Source organism: Pteronotus mesoamericanus, unplaced genomic scaffold (assembly GCF_021234165.1).
Source record: "Pteronotus mesoamericanus isolate MK-2021 breed Mesoamerican mustached bat unplaced genomic scaffold, CSHL_Meso_final contig_169, whole genome shotgun sequence".
In the NCBI taxonomy this organism is placed as follows: Eukaryota; Metazoa; Chordata; class Mammalia; order Chiroptera; family Mormoopidae; genus Pteronotus; species Pteronotus mesoamericanus.
In genome coordinates, this window is record NW_026555068.1 from 12,187,530 (window position 1) to 12,213,337 (window position 25,808).

The following is a 25,808-nucleotide window of genomic DNA, read 5'->3' on the forward strand; positions in this document are numbered from 1 at the left end:
CTCCACTTTCTCTGATCCACATCAAGGTAGGAAACGCAGAGAACTTGGAGCTGGGAGTCCTCTGAGTGCCCGGGAAATGCAAATGACAGAGAGAAGAGGTTTTTTAAAAATGCAAAGCTCACAGCCTGAAGAAAGGTAGTGCCTCCCACAAGCCAACCTCCTCCTCCTCCCAACTCTGGCCTCTTACATCCAAAAGTCTTTAACATTTTCATTAAAGCAGCCCAGGAACCTGCCCAATAGCAAGCTACTACTAGGCCCTCGGTTTGTCCTGAAGTCTGCAATTAATACAGTAATTAAAGCCCTTCCAAAGGGCCCTTGGTTCAATCAGCAGTGCTTTATTTTCCAGGAGAAGAGGCTCTCTTTCTATAAAAACACAGTAGGAGGCACAGTTAAAAACTATATTTCAATTGCAAACAATGTGGCTGCGTTCCCGAATGGCAGGAAGAAGATAAGAAAAGATCCTGGGGGACCCGAGGTGGCACCCGAGGTGTGCCGGGGCAAAAGCCTTTCGGCAGCCTTCATGCTCTGCTGCTGCTCCTGCGGCAGAGAAAACTCATTTCACAACGGAGCAAATTAGCAGAATTAAACAGATGGAAGCCCTGGGTCATAGCACGCCACTTCATTACTGCATCCAGGATGAAGGCAATATACCAAAACAACACCGGGAGAATTAAAAAAAAAATTTTTTGTTAAAGCCTGAGCTTTTCTATCTTGACAGGTAAGTTGAAAGACTTAATAAAGATTGACTATATGAATAATTGATTTTCAGATGCAGGTCGAAACTAAAGGTAATCAAGTTGGGAATGCTGCTTGTCACAGAAACCTTTGGCCATGTCTACGGAATCCTTCCTTCCTAGTTCTTCTCTCTGAAAGAGACCTAAAGAACTGCCTGGCTGATCTTCTCTGCCTGGAACTCCTTCAGCGGCTCCTTCCCTGTAAGATGTACAGTCTCTGCCACTGCCCGCAGCAGCCAGCCCCAGCCCAGTGTTCCAGACTCTGCATCCAGTTCTCCCACGATGACTCTGCATCTTCACCAAAATGATTTGGTTTTCATCCTAGTGCAACATGCTCGCTTCCTTGTCCCCAGACCACATCTTCCTACAGAATGGCCTACAGGCAAGCTGGTGCTGGAAGACACCCTAGGTTTAAACTGCAGCTCTGACTTTTACCATTAATAGGTAAGAAAGTTTGGATCACACATATATACTTTCTGAACCTGCATTTTCTCACTGTAAAATGGGAGTAATAGCGCCTTCTCCCAGAACCATTGTAAGGATAAGTACCACTGTAGATACACAAAGTGCCCAACCCAGCGTCAGCCACTCATGTCCGTTCCTCCCTCTGCCCACTGATGAAGATTCTTTGCTTGACCAAACTTTAGGAGGCTCCTGAGCCTTCTCCTAGGTCTGTCTGTGCAGTTCTTTGTAAACTCCAGTTTTAGTAAGAACCTAGCTAAGTCAGTCTGACCACCTGGTCTCCTTGATATCTGATCAGGTTCCTATCTGCACCACCCCCTGACCCCCGCTGCCCCAGGTGATGTATGATCACCCCAGCCTGTGTTGAGCAAGAATCCTGTTAGGTCACGGCCAACGCCCCTCAACCCCTGATATTTCCTCTCAATAATTTTCCATCTGCTGCTCACCCTGACCCTTGGCTACAAATCCCTACTTACTCATGCTGTATTCAGAACTGATCTTAGTTCTATACTGAGGTCTCCTTTCCTGTTGCAATTGTCCTAAATAAAATCTCTTTTTACTGCTTTAATTACTGTCCAGCTCTGATTTTTCTTTGACACTACACACCATTTAAGGTCCACTGCCAACCCAGCCCCCCTCAAAAAAAGCTCCTTCTGACACTTCTAGCTAAAAATGAGCTCTATCTCCTCTGAATATTCATGTAATTTATCCATAACTTGCTCATTCGACATTTTGCCAAAAATAATATTACAGTGTCGCTCTTTTCCAAGGCCTGGATAAATAAGCCCACCTGTCATTAACCAGGCTTTCTCTCTCTTTATCCACCACGGTACCAAGCAGAGTCTGGGGCCTTGATCAGCTCATAATCTGTTGTTTTGCAACTTCATTGTGACTTGTTCTTCTTCCCTCTCCTGAAGAAGTTAGCGATCGCCATGCCTGATTTTGCAGATCAACCCCCATGCCCCTCCCCACATAGCTGCAACCCTCCTTGGGGGCGTCGCCGCTTGGCACAAAGAATTTAGTAAAAACAATTTTTTTCTTATTTATTATAATGTTAATGTGAATTAAAATATACAATCACTAACTACTGCTTGAGAGGTTAAAAAGGAAAAGTTACAGAACCAGATAATGAAAATAGCAACAACAAAAAAAAATGAAAACAATAGCAAAAAAAATTTTTTTTAATGTACTGGTAGAACAATCCCTCTACCTGGCTCTGAATAACTCTCCAACCACCTTCTTAGCAACCCTTCCTCAGTTAACTATACCTTCTCTCCCTCACATTTCCTATCTCTCCCCACCCTCTGCATGGGTACCCACTGTTTCCCTGGACCCACACCTAGTTAATCCCTTCACTACTCATTTAAATCATCTCTTCCTCAAGCTGAACAAATTTTGGAATGGAAAAGTATAATTAGTTCATTGATCGCATCTTCCTTTAAGGGGGATTCCCAGTGGGGTGAAGTCTTAACTGCAAGGCAATTGCTGGTGTCTGGTTCTCCCTGTTGGAGAAGTAAGAAAGGAACTATGAGGAAAGCGGGTGGTTAGGAAGAAGTTAAATGCTAAACAGTCAAAGATGTCTACAACATTGCAAGAGAGTAAGCATTGCTCCCTGCCTCTCTTTTCTCTCAGCTCATCAACCAGAGTCTTCCTCATTATTTCATAGGGAAAGGTCACATGCTCCTAATCAGACTTAAGAGTTGTGAATGAAATAAACATAGTCAAATACATCTATCTCTTTGCTTTCTCTATTCTTCCCCCATGATCTCAACTTGAAAGTACCCTCCTCTTCTGATTTCCAACTCCAAAAATAGAAAAGAATGGGGAAATGGGAGAAGAAAACTACCCACCAGAGGAAACAGACCAGTTCTTTGGAGAGTCCCTCACTTACTCACAAGTGTGGTACAGCCTATACACCTGCCCAATAATAAGACACAGACACAACCCAGCCCTCTGCTTCATGAAAGCTGCCCTCCTAAATCAGTAAGACAATACATAAAAATCTCACAGTTGTAAAAATAAGTGATGCTTTATGTAGGTGCCATCAGAGACCCAAAGAAGCATGACCTTCAATCTCCCACCTATAACTGAACAAGGAAAAGAAGCACATAGACACAGCTAACAGCATAATGGGTACCAAACAAATTGTAAAGGTTCTAGCACTTGACCCTTTTGGACTGTGCCGGTGGCTTGGAGCTGGGGGACAATGGATGGCAGTGATTCTAGGTCCTACCCCTCCCTCGCCTCTTTTCCCCTCTGGAGTTTCCTAATGAGTGAAATAAATACAGACTAGTCTGCATCATTTTTATAGTTAAACAAGTTTTAAATACATTACTACTTCCAAATCAGAACTCCTTTGGTAAGCAGAATGTGGATACAAAGCTTAGCCACAAAGGCTGACTGAGATTTCCTACTTTCTCCAGTCCACGCTATCCTGGGTCTGGGGAATAGACCAACGGCCCCTCCAGCAACCCAGCCTCATGTGGCACTGACACAGGCCCCTGATCACAGGCCTGGCATCTCATCCACACATTGAGCAGGGAAGGCGAGAGCCTGCTATGCATAGCAAGTACGGAGTGTATTGAGCCGTCTCTGTGAACACAAACTCTTCCATACTTCACCACAGGCAGGGAAAGAAGGCCCAAAATGACAGAAGGCCAATGAATGACAGCCTGAATCACTCATAGGACCAAGTCCTCTTAACATGGGAGGAGCCTATTAAGGAGGATGGTGGGAGGAAGGACTCTTATTCCCTTAATTCCCTTATTTCTCTTCCCACATATCAACAACAAATTCTTGATAGGTGTTCATTCTCTGACTTTAAGTGTTTCTAACATTCATAAATCCATTTCCTCCCAGTAATGATGGTAAAGTCTAACTAAGGAGGACTTATACTCATACTTACTTTATGCAATTAGACCTGTGAGAAGTTGGTAGCCGGATGAGACCCTAAAAGACGGAGACCTTGACTTATTTACCTTATTTGACTTATTTACTCATTGCATTGATATCACACAACTGGGACCTGGCCCACTAAAGTAATCAGACATTTGTAAACCAAATGAGAGTGAGAAATGGACAGAAGTGGAATCCAGGATTGCAGGTGTAGCAGGTGGAACTGATAGACATTGAAAATGCAAAGGCTTCAACATTAGTTTTCTTGTCTTTTGAAAGCAATGTTAGAAACCACACAAGCTAAAGCCCGTTATAGCCTTTTCATCACATTTTTATTCATGTAGACAAATGCTTTTGTTGAAGGACAGCTCATTTTCAGTTAGCTGCACAGTATCAACCTGTATATTTTAATGTAAATAATTCAAATTTTAAAGCTATGGGCAAAAGTACTTAAATTCCCTTTACAGCTCTTGATCTTGTGAAAATTTGGAAACCTCCTCTATGCCCACAAATTGCCTGCACCCAGCCCACCAACTACACAACCATAACTTCATGGCTTCATTTTTCTGGAAGTGCCAGCCTATGTCCGGTGTTGGAAAGTCCTTGTTCTAGGAAGGTATTCTCTTGTTCCCTCTTCTTCCTAAGGACCACTGTGTAGTCGGGGAAAGACAAAGACTAGACTTCAAGTTAAATCCTAAGGTGGCCCCTTTGCCTTCTAATTTCAGAAACTACATCAGGAAAAGATGCCCTTTCTGAGGCAGGCTGAGCTGACAGATTGTAAAATACAAACAGGCACCATAAAGGCAAGGTCCTCATACAGCATTGCATCTGTAGCACAGTGTCTGGTACGTAATAAATGCTCAAGCATAGTTATTGAATGAATGAGTATGAACATGGAGACCTTAAACAGTGCTATGCGGAAGGCTTTTTTTGATTTTTAAAATTTTGCTGAGGATTTGCATCCCTAGGGCACTGCTTGGAATAGATCAGACATATCATTTAATTAATAATATTGTATATGGGAAGTCAATGATAGAGTGAATATGCTGGTTGTCTGGTTGCTTGGTTGAAGGACTTAGCTCATTCTTACATAACCACAAAGTGTTGCAGATGCATTTGAAATGAATGACACATGAATCCAAATAATCGTTAGTTTGTAAAAAAACAAAAACAAAAAACCCATATTTCCCCAAAATATTGTCAACTGTAGGTTATGTAGACCAAAGTTTGCCCTTGTACTTCAGGAACTCACCCTACCAAGATATAAAGTTAAAAATTCAGAAATCAATGCATTGCTTATGTTCCTCTTCCAAGATTCTGGTGGGGACTAAATCACTTAGGGCGAGACCAGACCCTGTGAAGCTGGGGAACCATAGTCACCTTCACTAAGAGAGATAAAAGTCCAGGCGGACCGCTGAGAGTGGCCAGGAAATCCCTTTGATTTGCTGAGAAATGTCTGGGAGCTTAATAAATTAATATAGCATTGTAAAAGTATTTCTCAAATCAATAGCTCTGAGCGTTTATTCCTTTTAAATATAACTATGCAAATATCCTGTCCAGCAAATAAAGAAACATCCAAATGAAGAAAAGAACCAAATTACATGAACTGTTTGGGGAAGTAGTAAATCATTATAATAATAGCATTACAACAAGAACAAGAGTTATAATTATTTTCCAGCTTATAATCCAGAAGTAATAACATGTCAGATAAATTTATAATATACTTAGGTACTGCAATTATTTTAATGGGTGGTCGCTATTAAATGCTAGTAACAAAGAGCATAAAAACAATTATAAATGAGGCCAGAGACATGAATTTAAAAGAATGGATGAGGGCCAAATAATATCATAGAAAATGGCTATAATACTACAGACTCCCAACCCTATGTGAAAAAAAAAAAAAAAACCTCAAAATAAAAACAAAGGCATGTTTTCTGATAATAGAATTTAAGCCAGGGTGTTAATCTGTTTCCTCCTACTAAAGCACAAATTACACTTCTTCCAAGGAAAAGTGTTAATACACATTTTTTAATCCAGAAATTTTTTAAAAACCACACCCAGAGAAATAACCTCTCCTCTATTTGCCCCATTTGGCAAGGTTCTTTCATGATAGTTTTATTGTCTCCAGCAGCAGGTGAGCCTCTGTTTGTTAGTACAGAAGTTACCCAAGGAAGGGGCAAATGTCTAGTATTGATAAGACTCTCCCTGTCCTAACTTTTCCAACTCAGGACAAACACACACAACACGCTTCTGCAAAAGGTTTTAACACACTCTGCAAACACAAAGTGAAACACAATGCTGTTGACCAAAAAAGTGCCAGGTTAAATTAATATCCTCCCTAGCCTTTTTTTTTTTTTTTTTTTTTTTTGGTGTGCCTCAGCAGATGTTCCCTCTCCTTCACAGAATTTCACATGTCTCGACACTTGTGACATGTGATGTCCACTCTGGAAAAGCATATGCATGTCCTTTCTCCTTGACTGGATCATAAAATCCTCAGATTTCTCCGTATCTCCTAGAACAATAACTACAGCTTATCAGGAGCAGTAAGTAATAAATAAGTACTTGCTAAATTAAGGAGAGCAAGGAGTGCCTACTATGACTTTTATTATTTACATTATAATAGTTGTCACATATGTTGCCTTTGAATTTTTTTTTCCTAAGAGCCAGGTAGAGCCTACATTTGGTATATAAGGAAACTTTCTAACAAGCCTGTTTTGGTTCTGAATCCTGGTTTCTCCACTTATTTATACCATAACTGCTTTGAGACAATTTCATCTATAAAATGGGTATAATGATGTCAACCTTGGAATTAGTAGTGAGATTTAGTGAAATAAAAAAAAAACCACAAAGAGCTTAGCACAGAGCGAACTCACTGAATAAGCTCAAATCGTTAGTAAGGAGAAGGTAGCTGCATATTTTCATTTTTGTAGCTACTACAATAGGTTGGTTTTCCTCTTATGCAATTACCCTAAGATAGTTTGAATACAAAAATTCTGCTCTAAGGATGGTTCCATGGACCACACAGCAAGATGGGAAATCTTCCCAAAGCCCTGAACCCAAAACATTTGAGTTCATTTGGGGCACACTGCACTCCCATTAGGCAAGTGGAGTCTAGCAGGTTTTTTTACTCAGTATGTGCTAGAAGATTCCATTAGTCATTCTGGGAACGGGATTGTTTCAATTCCCCTCTCCAAGGGCACCTACTCCAACCTGTCACTGCTTACTCTCAGCATTCAGTGTGAGGTTCAGAGAGAGAGAGTATCCTTACTTAGTCTGTCATTATTGCTCATTACTGGGGCTAAGTCCTGGAGTCCAGGAAGGACAAGTTATCACTTAACTTCTCTAGAAGAAGTTCTCTTGGTCTCTGTCTCTCACCTGCTGCTGCACCCAGCACCACATACAGAGTTCTACAGAAGAGCCAGCACGGGCTGAGTCTGGACAAACACTCCTCTCTGGCCAAGCACCTTCCCCAGACACTATTTGCGCCCCCTGCTCCACCCCAGGGAAACTGCCTGCTGAAGCAGGGCTGGTACAGCCTCACAGAGCATCAGAAAGCCCTGGAGAACAAAGGGTCTGGAGAGGACTCAAGGGTCCGCAGTCCTAATGACATCCTCCAATAACATTGTCTCGTGATAACATTGATAAGAAGAAGAAAAAAGAACCGATTCCCAGCCAGGGCCACTGTCTGTGTGGACTTTGCATGTTCTCCCCATGTCTGTGTGGGTTTTCTCTGGCGGTTCACTTTCCTCCCATGCCCCAAAGCTGTTCACTTTGGGTGAACTGGGGTGTCTACGTTGTCCCAGTCCGAGTGAGCGCGCATGTGTGTGAGTGTGCCCTGTGACAGAAGTACACACCCTGTGACGGAAGTCAGTCCCAACTTACCCCCCGAGCTGCCTGAATAGGCTCGGGCCACCCACAACCCTGAACTAGAATAAGCAGGTAGGAAAACAATTCTCTTACTTGTTTTTATTAATCTTTCTCTAATGTACATATAGCTCACAATTATTTCAATGGTTACTATTAGAAGTGTTGAGCGTCTTAGAAGTTGGGTGATATTTTCTGTGACTGGAAATTATAGTAGAAACTTAACTCTTGTTTGTATCCATTAACCTACAGTAAAATTGGTTGCGTTAGATATCATTTTCCTTCAAGTCATGTTTTCCAAGAGCCTGCCGACTAGGACTTTCTGTACAGTGCTGCTGATCACAAACCACGCTTGGAGTAGCAGTCTGTTCAAGGACCTTTGGTACTGCAGGTGAGGAGCATGCGAAGCAGGTGATGTTCACCTTTATTTCTGCCTTTAATGCTACTTCCTTCCATGCCCCCAGCTACACTGTAGCCTCCCTGCATCTAGTCAGCTCCATGGAGACTACCCCTGAGCCCTCCCAATTAGCATGTATAGGGCAATAGCTGTGGCCTAGATGCTGTGCATGCATTATTACTATTTCAGCTCACACTCATCACTGAGAGGCGCATTATTCTCATTTTACCTCAAGTTTCAAAACATTAGGCAATGTTTCCAAGGTCACAAGTTACACAGGTTGGTCTAGGAGCCAAGGCCTGACCCCTAAGCAGTGCACTAAATCTACTCCTGCCTCCAGGTCTTCCCCTACACGACCCAGCCACATCTCAACCCCTTCCTGGAGAAATATTAATATTGATGTGTGGTGTTTCCTCACTCAGACAACAACCTTTTGGAGATGCAATATCACTCCGGACACAATAACCTGCCTTATTCATTGCAGGTGGCTGAAGACCTAGTTTTGCCCAAGAGGATCTGACTTCAGTACTCTCAAAACATATCCAGTCCTCCCTGTCCAGTCACCCACATTTAGTCTCTTTGGAGATAAACAGGAAAGTTTACCATTCCCAGTGCGTGCCCACTAGGCAGATAGGGCAAGATGATACCACTCGGGAGGGCGTGACTAGAATTCTATCAGGCTGCACTGTTCCGGCCTCGTCATGGTTCTAACCAAGAAAATCAAATGACCTGAATGCAAATAAAGGTTCTGCCACTCAGCAACTGTGTGACCTTTAAAGTTCTGCAAACCTTTCTGAATCTCAGATTAAAATTGGAATAAAATAATACAGTTCACAAGATGGTGTGCAGGAATAAAAGAGGTAAAATACGTAAAAAAGATCGGCACACAGTAAAAACTCGGTAAATTCTAATTCTCTCTTTTCCTGGCCATCTTCTGGCTTTCCAGAGAGTCCTGACATTACTAGCTGAGGAAGCCTTAGTGACCACAGGGTCTAAGGTTCCAAAACCTAAGTCCATGCCAAAATCGCCTGGAGAGCTTTCCCAAAATGCAGGTTCTCAGGGCTTACCCCGAACCAAATCGATTCTCTCCAGGAGTCTAGGCCAAGGATCTTCATACTCTAACCTACAAATTGTTTTTGCAAACCATTGGTCTGTCCCAGATCAGAAAACAGTAGGTCCAAAAACCTATCCATCATTCCCCAGGGTGAACTGGACTGAGTAGCCTGCTGCAGAGGCTGGACGACTCAGAGCTTTTCTTCCTATTTTTTAGAGATTTCCTTTTCATCCTTTTCCCCATTTCCTTTGATTTACAATATGCAATTTCCATAAATATGATTCCTAGCATATTTACACTGTATTAAAATTAGGAAAACCCAGGGTAAAAAAAAAATCCTTACACGGAAACACTATTATTGCACAGAAAGTAAACAAATGAAAACAGGGAATTCAAAACCATTTTTCCCATGGTGGTTTAAGCTCTTTATGCAAATAATAGCTATGAATGCATCAATTCAGCAGCTTACTAGACAATAAAAAGTCTTTGTGTAGACAGGCAGGAAAATGCATTCAGTTACTGCGAGAATAATAACTTTGCATTTCTTGACTGGTGCTCATTAAAATGCTCAGTCATAGCTTCAAATCAAGGTGGCTCTGTGTCAACCAAATACACAGTCCAAGGACCTTTTGACTCAAATATTTGTTTAAATTAGATTGATAGATGTCACTTCACAAGTATTGATGTGATGCATTAAATTCCCATAGGACCTGGGTGCCAACTATAAAGAGAGCAGTTGGTTCTCAAGTTGGTGTGTCAAGAAAAATTTGAACAATAATTTGTCACCAAAGTGACTTACATTGGACATAGGAAAGAATTTTTAGCCAAGGAGAAAAACACTGATAAAATGGTGACCTTCAGCAACACTTCAGTAACACTATATATAACTTAATCAAGTTAATGATTTTTTAAAACAAAAATCATGTCTTTATACAAACTACCCAAGTACTTTCATTCTTCCACCTCCATGCCCCCACAAAATAAAGGTTGAAAATTCTTAAAATGGCTTCCTGCTACTTATGTTCAAATAAATCCAAATATTACTAAACCCTGTCTGAATAATCCAGGTTGGCCTTCAGTACTTCAGCCCACCCAGTCAGCTCCACTGGCAGCACTTGGCCAGAACTGCTTTCTAAGGCCTCCATGTTCCTACCAACAGTGAGCACTTTTAAATGGAAAGTGTTTGGCAACAGTAGTAGGCAATGCTGCTTTGGGCTTTCCCTTCCCCATCTTTTGAAAGGATTCTCTAGGGACTCAGACACAGCTGACCACTGGGGCCATCCTGAATCCTCTGGCTCATCCTCTGCCTCATCTTTAAAGGTTACTGTTCCCCACACTTCATCCTCTACTCACTTTTCCTCATTCTCTACCCACTTTCCCTAAGCAACTGTGTCTACTCCATGGAGATAGCAATGTCATGCCTAAAATGCCCACACTCAGAAACCCAACCCAGACATCTCTTCTGAGCTCCGTCCATTCAAGTGCTGACTTGGCATTTCCATTTGGACAGATCAAAAACACACTGAACTTAGTCCTCCTTCTCCTGCAAAATTCTCCAACTCCCTCCCTACCACTCACACAACTGCTCATGCCAGAAACCCGGAAGCCATCCTCCCCACCCAACCGCCACACAAGCATTCCCCCTTCATAACCAATGCTAAAAGATGTCTCCAAAATAGCCTCTAATCATTGTGCTGCTTCACACCTTCCACTCCTACTCCCATGCAAGCCCCTGCATCCTGGTCTCACCCAGAGCCCTATCTGAGTTCCTTGCATGCCCTCTAGGTCCCTTTCGGTCCACTCTCTACATAGCAGTGAGTCAAGACATTTTTAAAATGGAAATCTTATAACTCCCACATTTATTGGGTTGGCCAAAAGGTTCGTTTGTTTTTTCCCCATAAGACGGCTTTAGTAGAGCTTAGCTGTCTTTAACTTCATTCAAAACAATTTTGTTAGATTGTATTGTGACAGCTGTCATATCAGCAGGCATTTTTTTAAAAACTTATCAAAATTGGTGAATTTTTGTGTAGCCATTTTAATATTGAAGATGGAAGAAAATATGCAACATTTTCAGCATATTATGCTTTATTTCAAGAAAGTCAAAACTCAACTGAAATGCAAAAAAAAAATATGTACAGTGTACAGGCTCGCTGGACAATGCTCCAAGGTTGGGTAGACCAGATGAAGTTCATAGCAATCAAAACAAGACATTAATTGAGACCAATCAACATTATATCATGCAGGAGAGAGCCAACATACTCAAAATATCCAAATCAATAAAGCTATTGGTGCAAATGAAAAATGTCTTTTATTTTACAGAAAAAAACTAAATGAACTTTTTGGCCAACACAATCAAAAGAGTGTTTCTCATGCTTTTAGGACAAAGGCCAGCATCCTAAAAATTCTGCAGTGGTATGTTTAGTTTTCCTCACCTCTCAGATCTCGTTCTTGCCTCCTCCACACTGACTCTCCTCTCTGCTGTTCCTCATCGCTGTCTCAGGGCTGGAAATGTCTTTCTCTCCTCCTTTCTCCTACTCCCCCTTCATAAATGTCCTTTTCTCAACAAGACTTCCCGGTATCTTTCAAACTTAGATAGAGTCTTCTGTTACATGTTCTCATAGTACCTTGTACTTTTCCTTTATACAGCTTAGGGCAATTGTAGACATATGCATATCATACAATGCTTTGTGTTACTCTCCTGTCCTACCCTACTAGTGCAAAAAGGGCCATGTCTAATTTCTTCATTGCCCCACTGTGATCCCAGAAATCAGCACAAAGAGTAGCAAGTAAAAGCTGTCCAAGAAATATTTATCAAATAAATAAACTATCAAAGTGCACTCACTGCTTTTCTTTTTCTATTGGGTACCTACATTTGTCTCACATTCTCATGATTCTCATAATGTATTTAAGCAACACCTTCAGAATGGCTCCCATAGTTTCTCTCACATGTCAGAAATGCCTAAATCTAAAAGGAAAGAACTAGGATTTGGGAACAAATAGGTTGAAAAATTAAGGGGTAAATTAATAATCTACTTCTAATTCATTTTAATTAATTAGTACCTGATTGACCTGCAGGTAAGACAATGCCTTAAGCTATTGTTCAAGCCACCTAAAACTCAAGACCTTACAAAACCATATGACTCATAACGAACATATCATTCTTTATATTTTACACTCAGTTCTGAAGTATCCTCTTTATCCCCTCAATATTTAACAAAATAAGAGATCATAACAATAACATGCATAATACAGATGTACAAGACTATCTTACAGTTTCAAAACCATTAATCCATTGTCTCCACTCACCTATTATGAATTGGTTCCCTTTCCTCTTGGATTGCATAAAGGGAACCGAAGCACCCACCCAGCTAATCATAAAATTGCCAACCAGTCATACTATCAGGAAGTAGGTGGATGATATTGGCACCTTAATCATTTTCATAGACTTTTCAACAGCATTTTAAAAAGAAATATTACTAAGTACATAATGACCATTACTTAGCAAGTTACTAGAAATAAAACTAATGAAAAGTTAATAAAGGTCATTAAAAACAGTGGAAAGATTACTCATCAATACATTTAATACACCAGGCAGGTTTAACCTAACAATTTTGCTTTTACAGGCAGCTTTATCAGCCACTTTAATTTATCCTACTAAGAAGAAACGTACATCATGAAACACAATTAAGTCAGAAGTGATAAAGCCTCAGAATATTTCTCCACAGTCCCTATATCAAAATGATTTGTTAAACACAGAGCTCTAAAAGGCATCCTAACACTCCAGAAAAGTAAACAGTGAATGTGGTCTGACCCTCTGCATTTTCAATGATATCAAACAACACCAGACGCAGTAAGCATTAAACTTTAAATACTTATTGCAAAATTAACCCTTAAAGGGCTGATCTGAACATTAGAATGAGCACATCATTAATGTGCTATTTACCTACAATAAACATGGATGGCTGTTCCGATCTGCTCTGCACATACCTATCAGACTCTCCCACTGCAATGAGGCAGCAGAAGGTAAAGATAGGTTCACTTTTCAGAGGCTAGCTATGCTATGAATAAGAAAATAACCATCACAAATGGGAACCCTGTCTATTTCAACCAACCTAGTGTGAAGTGAGGTTCAGCTCTGCCTCAGGTGTTAGCACAGGTCTCTTTCAGGGGAAAGTAAAGACTAGATCATCTTGTGCTTGGTTCATTCACTGGGCAGAAATAAACTATTGCAGTTAAGCCATTATGTATTAGGGGAACCACTTGTTACAGCTGTTAGTCTACCCTAACACATCTACTATGAGGAGAGCAATATTCTAAAGGGGCAAAGTCCCTTAAGTAAGACTCGGTCCTTTTTAAAAATCAGTATTTCTATTAAACATAGCATTTATTGCCTTTCTTTGTTGAAAAGGAAGACACATTCATTGGGAAAAAAACAAAATGAAGAAAATTCTAAATATCAATAATTTCAATGCCCAACTGTTAACATTTTGTTACCTAGCTTTCCAGCCTTTTATTCCTCTTTAGACTGACAGACAGACAAGGTAAATAAATAATTGCTTGACAGATAAGTAATCATACACATATTGTATAAAACTCTTTTTTTACTTGACAATATAAGATGAACATATCTAAGTCCTTACACTTTCTTCTACCCCAAGACTTTTTAGGACTATAGAATAATCTAGTACCTATCTATACAGTTTTATTTACCCATTCGTCTGGGGAAAAGGAAAAATCTCTGCAAATGCATAGAGCCCTAAAGCCACTTGGCACACGTGGTGCAATGCCATCAGTGTGGCACAGGATTCCAAGTTGGAGAAGGAGCTGCATAAGAACATTTGGACAGAAGTCGGAAGACCTTATATGCTATTCCAAAGAGTCTGGATTTTACCCTGATAGCAACTGAAGAGCTTTACACAAGGGTGTAGTATGATCTTTTCTGTTTCAGGAACATCACTTGAGCAACAGTATAGAGACTGGGCTTAAGAAAGGGAGAATCCATGAGCAAAGATAAGATGCTGTTACCATTACAGTAAGAAGAGGTACTGCAGAAACAATGGAGCTGGGGCAGAAGGAAAGAGTTTGGGACATGTTAGGAGGTAGAATCAATGGGATCTATCACTGAACTAATATGAGGCAGGAGGAGAGGTTTGGACCTGGTTTGGAGCAACCAAGATATTGACACTATTACATGGTGAGGTGTTATCTGAATACGTACCAGCACCTGCTACTCCATCTGGCACAGAATAAGCTGTCATTCAAGGAAATCACCAATAGTAACAGTAGCGATTATAATTGCAGTTGTGGTAGTAATTCCATTATTATACAGATGAACTGGCAGGGGAGATGGTGAGACATTGTTTAAAATTTTTAATAGAAAGTGCCTATAGGACACTTAGGTGGATTGTCTGGTCAGTACTTGAATATCCAGATCTAGAGCCAAAAAATAGGGTTGGGCTACATATGAGTTTAGGAACTGCAATATATAAGCAGCATTGGTTCTCCTGGATGAGGTGAACTCACCAGAGGTTTAGGAAACCAAACAGAAGGATAAAATAAAACTGGATGTAGCCTGGCTGAGTCCTGCCTGCCCTGCGGGGCCCCTTTGGCACAGCCAAGGCCTCTTCATGCAGTAATTTAAAAAGTCATACCATGTTATTCCTCAGTCAAGAACTTGGTTCTGCAGTGCTCATTCTATTCATGAAAGGACAAAAATACTTTTTTTTTTTTTTTTTTTTTTTTTTTTTTGCTTAAATCACGAGTATCATGAGCTGAAAAAGAAGGTCTCCTGACCCAAGCCCGCGTTCCGGCTGGAGCCTCGTCGGAACTGCGGCCATCCCCTGAACACCAAGCTGTCTCCGCTGCTCTCTGCACTGGCCTCATCTTCCACAGCAGTGCCGAGCATCAGAACCAAAACAGCGCCAAACCTCCATTTTTTAAATTATTGAAAATTCATACTAAAACACTTTGATTCTTCTGTCATTTTATTAAAACGAATGGCTGAACTGTCTTGCTTTTTAAGCTTACAGTTGTGGATTTATCAATGCCTCATACTTTATAATTTCAAAGACAGGCCTGCAGAAACAGTGGCATTTGCTTCTTGATGATGTTCATGAATACAAATAAATTAGTATTTAGACAGTAGAATAAAATGACACAAAAAGGCAATGGCAGTAAGAAGATTTGGGGGGAAGAAGGACACATTTCTCTTCCCTCCAATTAAGCGCTCCTACTCTTCTTTCAAGTTGCCTAAAAGTTTCACAGCCAATTTTCCAGGGTTTTTCTCCTCAGAACAACACTAGCATGAGAGGAAAGGAAAAGACAAGCTCCAGGAGCAGGAGCAACTGTGGTTTGTAACTCGTGTCCTTTCTGAGGTGAGGACCAGATGCACATTGGACTGTGAAAAGCCTTTTAGTTCTACCTTCTTACTCTCCACAGTAGGGAACTGAGACGTAAAGAAGTGAGGTTATGTCCCCCAAATGACACAGGTACTAAACTGCAGAGCTGGGAGTGGAATGGCGTTCTGACTCTGAAGATCTGGTGCTTTTCATTTGTGAGAAAGCTGAGGACACACCAAGTGTCTGACCACAAGGACACTGAGGCCTACTGGGTGAGGCAACACACATCCACAACCAGAATATTTTTTAAATACTTCAATTAAAAAGACACACACATAAGGTGACCTAAGGAGAGTTTGTAGTAGCACCCTGTATATAAGGTGTACAGCAAAAGGTGCTCCGTGTTCAAGGGTTGCTTTGCGCCTAGGGCCGCCATGGAAGCAGTGGGATGGGAGCTGTGCCTGGAAGATGTGGGCTTTCCAGGGGCGGAAAGGAGGGAGGAAAGAGATTCAGGCAGAGGAAATGGCAAATGTACGAACAAGAGGATTAGGAAAGTGCATGGCCCGTTCATGGAACAACTGCTACAGGCTGGATGAAAGCACTCTTACAGTAAAAATGAGAAGGATTGACTTATTTTGGACTAGAGAGGAGATTGAACGTCGGAATCTAGAATTAACTATGATGCATTCATTGAAAGTTTCTAAGCCAGGAAAGAACTGTAATAAAATTTAGTATTTTAGAATGACTCATCCTCCAGTGCAGTGTTAAAATGGAAGGCGATTTAGAGCAGTGGACAGAATAAAGGAAGGGAAAAAATTTTTTAATGAAAAAATCAATCAATCAATAAAATCAATTAAAAGATTCTGATACTAATCCAAGTGTGACAAGGTGCCTTTCTGGACTACATGAATAGCAATATGAGTAGAAATATACATTTTTATGTATATGTAAGATTTCTCTTTAAACCTTTTATTGTTTTTTTTATTAAAGTATTATCTGTTGTAATTTTGTCACTTGATGGCTTTAGATTCAGGAGCCTAAATGCTGGTTAAATAAAAAGATAAATAGATAAACACCCCTGTACTACTCCAAGAACTTCTGCCTCTTATTAATGACAGTATAACTAGAGGCACAAAATTTGAATAGAAAAGGACAACATAAAAACTGCTCACTACCATCTCCCACCCATTAGGTTAGCTACGATCAAAACAAAAGAAAATAGCACGCACTGGTGAGGACGTGGAAAAACTGGAACCCGTATGATTCGCTGACAGGAATGAAAAATGATTCAGTTGCTGTGAGAAACGGTATGGTGGTTCCTCAAAAATGTAAACATAGAATTACCAGCTGATCCAGCAATTCCACTTCTGGGTATAGACCCAAAATAATTGGAAGCAGGGTCTTCAACAGATATTTGTACAACCAAGTTCATAGCAGCCTTATTCACAACAGCCAAAAAGTAAAAGCAACCCAAGTGTCCATTTGGTGAATGGACAAACAAACTGTGGTATGTAATACAACGGAATATTAGTCAGCCTTGAAAAGCAACCCCTGACACATGCTAAAACATGAATGACTCTTAGACACTATGCTAAATGAAATAAGCCAGTCCCAAAAAGGCAGTTACTCTATTTTGCCACTTGTAGGAGGCCCTTACAATAGCCAGATTCACGGAGACAGAAGTAGAGTGTTGGATACCCGGGGCCGGGAGGAGGAGAGAATGAGGGTTCCTTCTCCCATGGGTGTGCGGCTCCAGGCTGAGAAGATGAAAGAGCTCTGGAGCCGGATGATGAGGACGGCTGCCCAGCCAAGGGGACGCTTAATGCCAGGAATGCGTACTTCAAAATGGTTATATTGGGAAACTCTGTTATTACAATTTGGGGGGTGGGGGGGAACTGCTCACCAGAATAACACTACCTTCCAAAATGCTAGAGTTTTTAATAAAATCCCCACTCCAATGAAAAAAAGTTGCTAATGCTTGGGAGGACAAGATGGGGGCACTCTCGGCAGTGGGGAAGAAGACAGTGAAGGAAAGGGCGTTTCGGGAGTGCCCTGGCTGGCAGAGAAGTGGAGAGCCTGGGGAAGCACCCCGTGCTGGCCTTGCTGTGCCGATGACAGGGTGACACTGAGCACGCTCACTCCGAGCTGCACTTTCCCATCCTGGCCGTCACCAAAGAGCCCTAGCGGCCAGAGTCGCCTCCCAAGGGCAAAATCTCCAGACAAATGCTGTTTGAAGCAAGCACAGCCATCCTTCTCCCCCTTGGCAGGATGTTCTGTACGGAGATACAGCCAGGACACTCCCTGAAGGGAGGGAAAATGCTGCAGCCGATAACACATGCCCGCCCTGTCTCCAGGGCCAGCTGAGAAAGTGAAGGGGGAGGGTCTCGTCATACACCTGAGCCCGAGTGGACGAGTGCATCTCACCTGCAGTCTAACCAAGAACTGATAAGACGTGAAAAACAAGGGAGGGAAAGTGAACAGTTACTCATCCAAAATCTTTCTTTATTAGTGCTTAGGGATATAAGCCATACTCTTCTATCTTCAGTTAAAAGAACCGAACTTACCAGGCTGAGATAGTTAATATCTGTGGGAGAGATCAAGGAAAGAGAATTTCTGAGTACTGAGATCTAGCACCCAAAGTGAGTTGCAACGATTTCAGAAAAGTAATTTTCCCAGCATAATGTCCATAAATAATTGAGGAAACACGTATTTTAGGAAATTAAACAGCCTTTCTCTGAAGCTCAGAGGTCAATTCAGAGGTGAGGCTTTCACTGATGAGGAAATGAAGTTCTGGTTAAAAATGGCTCAAGCACTACTTCCTACACACACCCACCTCACCAAATCACAGGCCTGAAGGGAAACAATCAGCCATGGAAAAAACATCCTGGTTCTTTTGAGGAACAAACAATACAAGAGGTTTTTTTCCTTTTCTTTCAAAATTTAGCCTAAAATAGTGATTGCCACTATTTACTGAGCTGGGGGGCTTTAGCCATTTATTCATTTAATTAATTATTGAACAGGCATGCAATCTACACATAGCAAACAAGTTACCTACGTGTAACAAAGAGGCAAAAAAGATACAAATCCAACCTGTGGTAGTAACCACATGGTTTTAGTTAGCCCCTCCATGTTTTAGCTTCCTTTGCCTTAACAGGAATTCCCAAATTAGAGACAGCACTTGGAACGACAGTATTACTGCTGAGGGCTTTCCGAATTAACAGAGCAGACAATGTGGCACCTCCCTTAGGTCTTGCCGCCCTTGCCTTGGGCTCCAGGTACACCCACTGCCAAGACTCTAGTGCCCTCATCAGGCATGTCCCCTCGCGCTGGGCTCGGCTCAGCTCAGCTCACGTATTCTGGCAAAGCAGAGCAGGAAGAAACAATTCCATCCTCTAGGCTCTCTTGGCCTGGCACTACCTCCAATCTCTGGCTACCAGCCCTGGAATTACCAACCACCCTAAGCCATTTTCTCACAGGGACCAGCACTTTGGGGCAGAGCCCCAAAGCCAGGGCCTCGGGCTGTGGAGGGCAGAGCCTCTGCGGTGGGGATGCAGTTCTGGGTACCAGCGCTGTCCTTCTGGGATGGACAGAAAGCCTGCCAGGAAGAGAGAGGCCATCTACCTTCACAGGCGGGAGGTCTAAGACCTCTGTTTTCTGACAGTTGTACCCATACATCTAATTCCAAGGTGTCAAAGAGAAGGACTAGTTAGTGTGATGATGAACAGCAAACACACATTTTGGTCTCTCACAGGTGAGAGCCACTCATGAATCCACTCACATTTACCTAAGCCTTCTCTTGTGGTAGCCTCACAGGGACCTATGAAGGGCAAACACCTTGGAAGCCTGCCTCAGGAACTGAAAGGACTATCTCCCACATACCATCCACACTGTGCGTAAATTAAATCTCTTCTCTGTTTTTGTTTGTTTGTTTTGTTTTGTTTTTAGTTATTATGTAAAACAAGATATAAGTTTTATAAGGTACTAATGGGGTGAACGAAGCCATAGGAAAAAATATCCTGGTTCTTTTGAAGAACAAAAAGTAATAATAATAACGTAGACCACCACTTACATCTCTCTCTCTAGCATTCCTGGATGGCAAGTCTATACTGGGGGAAAGTCTATACTTTGTGTCAGTTGGATCTATTCCCAACTTCATCAAAATGCTCTTTACTTTATGTTCTTCAATCCGTACACGTCATTTGGGGATGGAGAGCAGGAGGCAAGCATCAGAAACAGACCTGCCTCATAGTCACTCGACAATATAAAAATAGAAGCTCTCAACTAGTACTTAACTCAGTAACACTCAAGTGCATATCCCATAAATTCTCAAATAATTCAACTTCATATTTAAAAGTATAGCAGGATATATGTATCACTGATCAGTCATTTTAGTACTACAAAGTGACTGATGCTGGTGGGGGTGGGGGGAGTATCTAGATCATACAATCATTAATAATGTTACTTTATTTTTAAATTATTTTGATAATATAAGAGCACAAAGTAACATATGCTTGCACAAAGTTAGAACATTAATATATCAACAGAAAACTCTCTACAACAGCCATATCTGTTATTTAAATATAAGAACATTAAAAATTATATTTTACTTTCTTATGAAAATTTTGACTAAGGCATGTTACATTATTATTTTTGGTAAAATATTGCATAAGTCAGTAAGAGCTCTGAATTTTTAACTTCTGTTTCATTATATCCTATTTTCATTATATACTTCCAATCAATGTAACAATCAATGGATCTCTACCACTGTTATTCATTATATACTTTTTGTTTTCATTATTATCAATTATTTCTATAAGGCTAATCAAAATACACATTCAATCAGACCTATCTATAGGGATAAAATTTTTGTAACATTTGAGCATATAAAAAACAATCAAACAAGAAACCCAAGTATGGTAAAGTACTAAGGGCAGATGAGAGTTTGAGGATCTTTGGACATCTGGCCAGCTCATATATTGTCACTGAAGTTTAAAAATAGGTTTCAAAAGATGTTACATTTATAATTAAGAAAAAAATAACAGGAAAAAAAAATGGGCATTGAAGCAAAGAAGATTTCCTAAACAATGAATAGATTACATTTGACAAGGGCATTAACCCGCCCAATCACATCTTTTGCTCTCATTTGCTATAAATATACAGGCCAGCAGGAACACAGCTCATTGTTTTGACCCTCAGTGCTGTTTAAGCTTCCCGGCCTTACCTAATACATTAAGACATATGGTAAAACATCCCCTGCAATGGATGAGAACTATCCCCCTAGTGCTTGTAAAATATTCTAATTCAGATATTTAAATTCTCCTTCTAAAATATTTTTATTTTCAGGGGCTGTTTCCCTAATGACCTATCTTTGTTTCATTTTTTAATAAAAATATTCAAAATTACAGTTTCTCTACTCAATAGGAAGAAGTGTTTTAAATATAATATAGATGTTTGAAAGTAAGATTTATACAGTTTAAAGAGAGCAGTCACAAACACTTGGGAAATTAAATTTACCTGTGTATTTATGAAATATAAACAGCCAAGCTGTATCTGTTTCTATTGCTAGTTCCTTAATATAGCTTTTATTAAGAATAATTTTCTTCAATGCTGGCTGCAAAGTCCCAACATCATTTTTCTTATTTTCATAACACCATAAGGTCAACACACTTTATTAAATAGTTACTGAGGATATGAGAAAAAGCCGAACTATTTATCATAAATATTTGATCAACATGTTTACATTATCAATACATTCAATATTATATCATATACCAAGTATTGAGATTGGCTTGCAAGAACACAACTGATATACAAATCTTGTGTGGCCCAATTATAGATGTTATTCATCCAAATTTTTACTCCTTTTTGGAAATTAGCTTCCATCTAGTATAACAGCAATGCTTTGAAAACTAAAAAGAGCACTTTAAACAATGATTTGTTTAATAGAAATTTGATTGAACAGCTAGTTATTTTGCAGTATGATGAGTATAAAGCCTAGAAACACTTCTCAGCTAACTCAGTGAATAAGAGAAAAAGCAAAGGCTGGCAAGAATTTAGGTAACTGTAAAGGAAGTGTAATTTACACAAACTTCAAATACAAAGCAAACAAGCTATGAAATTCTGTTGTCTTCTAAAGTACACTGAACAGTCTCTATTCCAAAAGGTCCATTTTTCAGAGAAGAGCTTCTTTTTTGCAGACACTGATCAGGGGTTTAGCTTAGATGAGGGGAAAAAGAAAAAAAAAAAAGACTCAGGAAGACTTCTACCAGCTCAATGCGAAGGCTAATCTGTTGCATGTGTGGTTTCTACACTAGCGAGCAACTTGTGAATGCAAGAGAGCTGGGAACTGTTCCCCTGGGTATGAGATCGCAAAATGACTTTGCCACATTCCCTTTCCAGCCTAACATCATGGCTCAGGCAGGAACACAAACATCACGCCCGCCGGGCAGCTTCATGTTGTTAGATAAGAACCCTCTGCTCCATCACTGTCCTTGAAATCTTCTGACCAAAAGTACACAGAAGCAGCTCAACCAGGACAAATCAGCCCCTATTCTCTCTGTATGTTTTTTTCTCAATTGTCTGTGTTCCTTTGCCTGGTAGGTTCTGAATGACACTGCTAACTCTGACCATATAACTGGGCAAATTCACAAGTTCTCACACACTTGTACAGCTGACATTTCAAATATGGATTTACTGCATTTACATTACATAAAATAGCTTACGTTTTTTACTTTTATCCTGCAATGTTACGATAGCTACCATGTCCATAAAAATTCAAGAGAAAGTTTAGCAGGATTTCAGTTAGTCCTTAGCTCCACCTGTTAATGTTTCAAGCAATATCCTACTTTAAAGTACATAACACTAAAATTACCAAACATACACAATATTTATACAAACCTAGAGCAGCAACTTCATGATTTCCTAATCTCCTCAATTACAAGAAGGGAGATTTCCAGTTCATTTAGAAACAAGAAACAAAAAACCCTGCTTTGCCTAGCATGCCACGACTTAACAACTAACTATGTGCTTCTTCTGATTGTCAGAACAAAAGGGTAAAACTATCTACCTTCAGGGAAGCTATTTTGCCTTAGAAGTACAAAAACAGGACTGTATTCCTCCAGACAACATGATGTTTCCATTTCACTTATAAGAACTTTACCCCTGAAGCCCAACATTTACTTCCAGTTAAAATGCAAACAATCCCACACTGTCCCTCGTCTAGGAACACCCCCAATCCTCGGCATCATCGCCAGCCACAGTCCCCTTTATATTAACTGCCCACCATGTATAGTAAACGACTCACAACTCATACAGTGTGGGGAAGGGCAAAATCCTCCCTGAATAACGTAATATAAAACGTCAAAATTGGACAATGGCATGGGCTTTAAAAAAAAGGTTTTGTTTCAGACTCTCTAGCAGAATGACATATGCTGCAGTACAATGGTGTGGAGCTTTTGTGTTTCCTAATGAGACAACCCCCAGCAGAGCGTTCCCCGTGCTTTACAGTGACATCTATCAGCCAGACCCAGGGAATCCCAACATCGCTCAGCTCCCTTCAGCACCACTGCCTGAGAACAGCTTCTGTCCACAGAGTGGTGCAATCTTAACAGGTCGCTAGTGCCCAGAGTGCACTGTTACGATAAGGAAATGGTGGACGAACAATGTTCTTTCCTGACATTAAAACCATATCATTAGATATTAATTAACTGCAGGATATAAGCCCCACAAATGCCAACCAGCAATTTAAATTACTGGCCATCCCAGATACTCATTTAAAGGAACTGACACACTTTGCATCTCAGGCAGACTGACCAAGGTGTGATGCTGAGTTTTGTATTAAAAAAAAAAAAAAATCAGTTAACCTAACCATCTCTTAGATCCATACATAAAGACCCAGGAAAACGCTGTTACGCATATAAGATAGAATTCGTGATGTGGAGTCCTGTTTATTTTTAGTTTGAGAAGAAGACCTGCTATGTTTCAGTGATTATGTGATAATCAGGAACTTATACAGGTATCTAGAACCTAGAAATTATTTTATAAATGTAATGCTACCTCAGAAATGTAATTAGATTATCGGCTAATTTCTCACACCTGATCGTATTAAGGAGCCACGGAAAGATTACTTTGCGGTGGTACATCGAAAAGGTCTGGGAAATCGACTGCTAAAAACTTATCTCCCAAATTTTTCAGGGCCTACACGTGAAGCTCCATAATTGCATTCATCTGTTCTGATTCACTCCCGTGCCAAAAATAGACTCCACACCAAAATATTGTGAAAACGACAATGCTTGAAATGATTTCACCAAAAAAGAAAAAACACCAACTTTATACTTCTCACATACACACATTCGAAAGGTACAGATTACACCTATCTGTTGGACACTGAGTTCACCCAAACCTGCCACATTTACAGAAACCCTAGGGCACTGTCCTCTCCTCGCCGAGGCTCTCCGCAGGTACAAGCCCCTGACCTCTCGGGACTCCAAGTGAAGGCAAGGTGTTAAAATCCTATTAGACTCACCCTTCCTCCTTCAAAGAAAAAGTACCACAAAGGCAGCCCATAATCAGCAGTTTCTAACCATAGCCAAGTTCAACACTGCATTCACGAGAAAGCAACGGGCCTCTTGCGTTCTGCCTGGTGAACAAAACCAAGGGATTAAAAAGTTTCAGGCGGCCCAACCAAATACCAAACTTGGGCTTTCATCAATGGCAAAGCCTAGAAAACAGGAAACTGGAGACGGCGCTGCCTGTGGAATTCAATCGGCGAAACCTCCTTCTCTGAGGTTCGCTTAGATAAGCCTGCAACCCCGAAACTGAACTTCCAAGACCGCATCTGCTCCGCAGCCGTCGAACCCCGGGAGCGCGCCCGCCGCGCCGCTCTCACCACCTCCCGGCTTGGCCCCGCCAAAGTGCGCCCCGGGGGCGCGGGACTTACCGCACCGCTTGCACAGCACCCTGCTGACCTCCTTCTTGAGGTTCCGGCCAGTCTCGAGAGGGGGGAAAGATGCTCGGAAGGCGGCCGGCGCGCGGCTGCTGCTGTTGGCGTCGGGCTCCATGAAGAAGATGTACCTGCTGTCCTCCTTGAGCCTCCCGCAGGAGGGGAAAGCGGGGTGGTCCCAGGCGCCCAGGCGCACGGTGAGCAGCGAGTCCTTCTTTAAGCCCCCGGCTTTCACCGCCCACACCTGGTGCACTTTCACCAGATAGGGCGCCTCTTCCCCGGGGTGGCCGACGCTGGGCGCCGGCGCGGTGGGCCAGGAGGGCACGGTCCCGTTGGCGGTGGGCAGCGGGTCCTGGGCGCGCGGCCCCAGCGCTCCCGGGCCGGAGGCTGGCAGCTGACGCTCGCCTTCCCACGCCCCTGCCTCGCCCGCCGCCTGCCTGTCGAGTGCCCCCTGCTGCCGCCGCGGCGGGTGCACCTTTCCCTCGATCACCACCGCGGCGCGCTGAGCCAGCTCCTGCACCGAGCCCACGCTGGGCGGGGACGAGTAGCACACCGAGGCCCCCGCGGGAGCCGCGTCGTCGCCGGCGGCCGCCCCCGGCGCCAGGGCCGCGGTCCACAGCAGCAGCAGCGGCAGCAGCGGCGGCGGCGAGCGGGTGGCGTGGCCGGGGCGCGGGGCCCGAGGGCTGGCACCCCCGGAGCGGTGCGGGGCGCGTCGCCATCTCATGGTGCGAGGTGCGTGCGGACTCCGGACTGTCTCGATTCGGACTCTGCCTCGCTCTCTTGCGCTGCCTCCCTTTTCCTCTCCCCCCGCCCCCCCTTCTCCCGCCCTTACCCTCCTCCTTTTATTTATTTATTGGGGGGGGGCGGTGTAGGAGAGTTGTTTATGGGAGGAGGAGGAGGAGGAGGAAGGGAGGGAAGAGGTGGGTGGAACCACAGAAAGGCGAAGAGGTATAAGGGGGGAAAATTAAAGCAAAATAAAAAAGAAAAAGCCGCTGCCACCGCCTGGGTTGCTGGGAGTGACAGGTCCTCCTGGCGCCGCCGCCGCGCCCGAACCCTGCTGTCGGGGCTGCTGTCACTGGAGGAGGACGTGGAGGTGGCGGAGCTGCTCAGCGGGTAACAGTCC

General features: G+C 42.1%; 1 protein-coding gene across 1 annotated transcript in view; it reads right to left on the reverse strand.

Moving 5' to 3' along the window:
* The window catches only part of NRG1 (neuregulin 1), a 950,601-nt gene extending 925,192 nt beyond the window's left edge, over nt 1-25,409 (reverse strand). The window contains exon 1 of the mRNA XM_054566053.1: nt 24,683-25,409. Coding sequence (XP_054422028.1) covers nt 24,683-25,409 — 727 coding nt within the window. The remainder of the gene's footprint in view (nt 1-24,682) is intronic.
* Between the last annotated feature and the right edge of the window lie 399 nt (nt 25,410-25,808).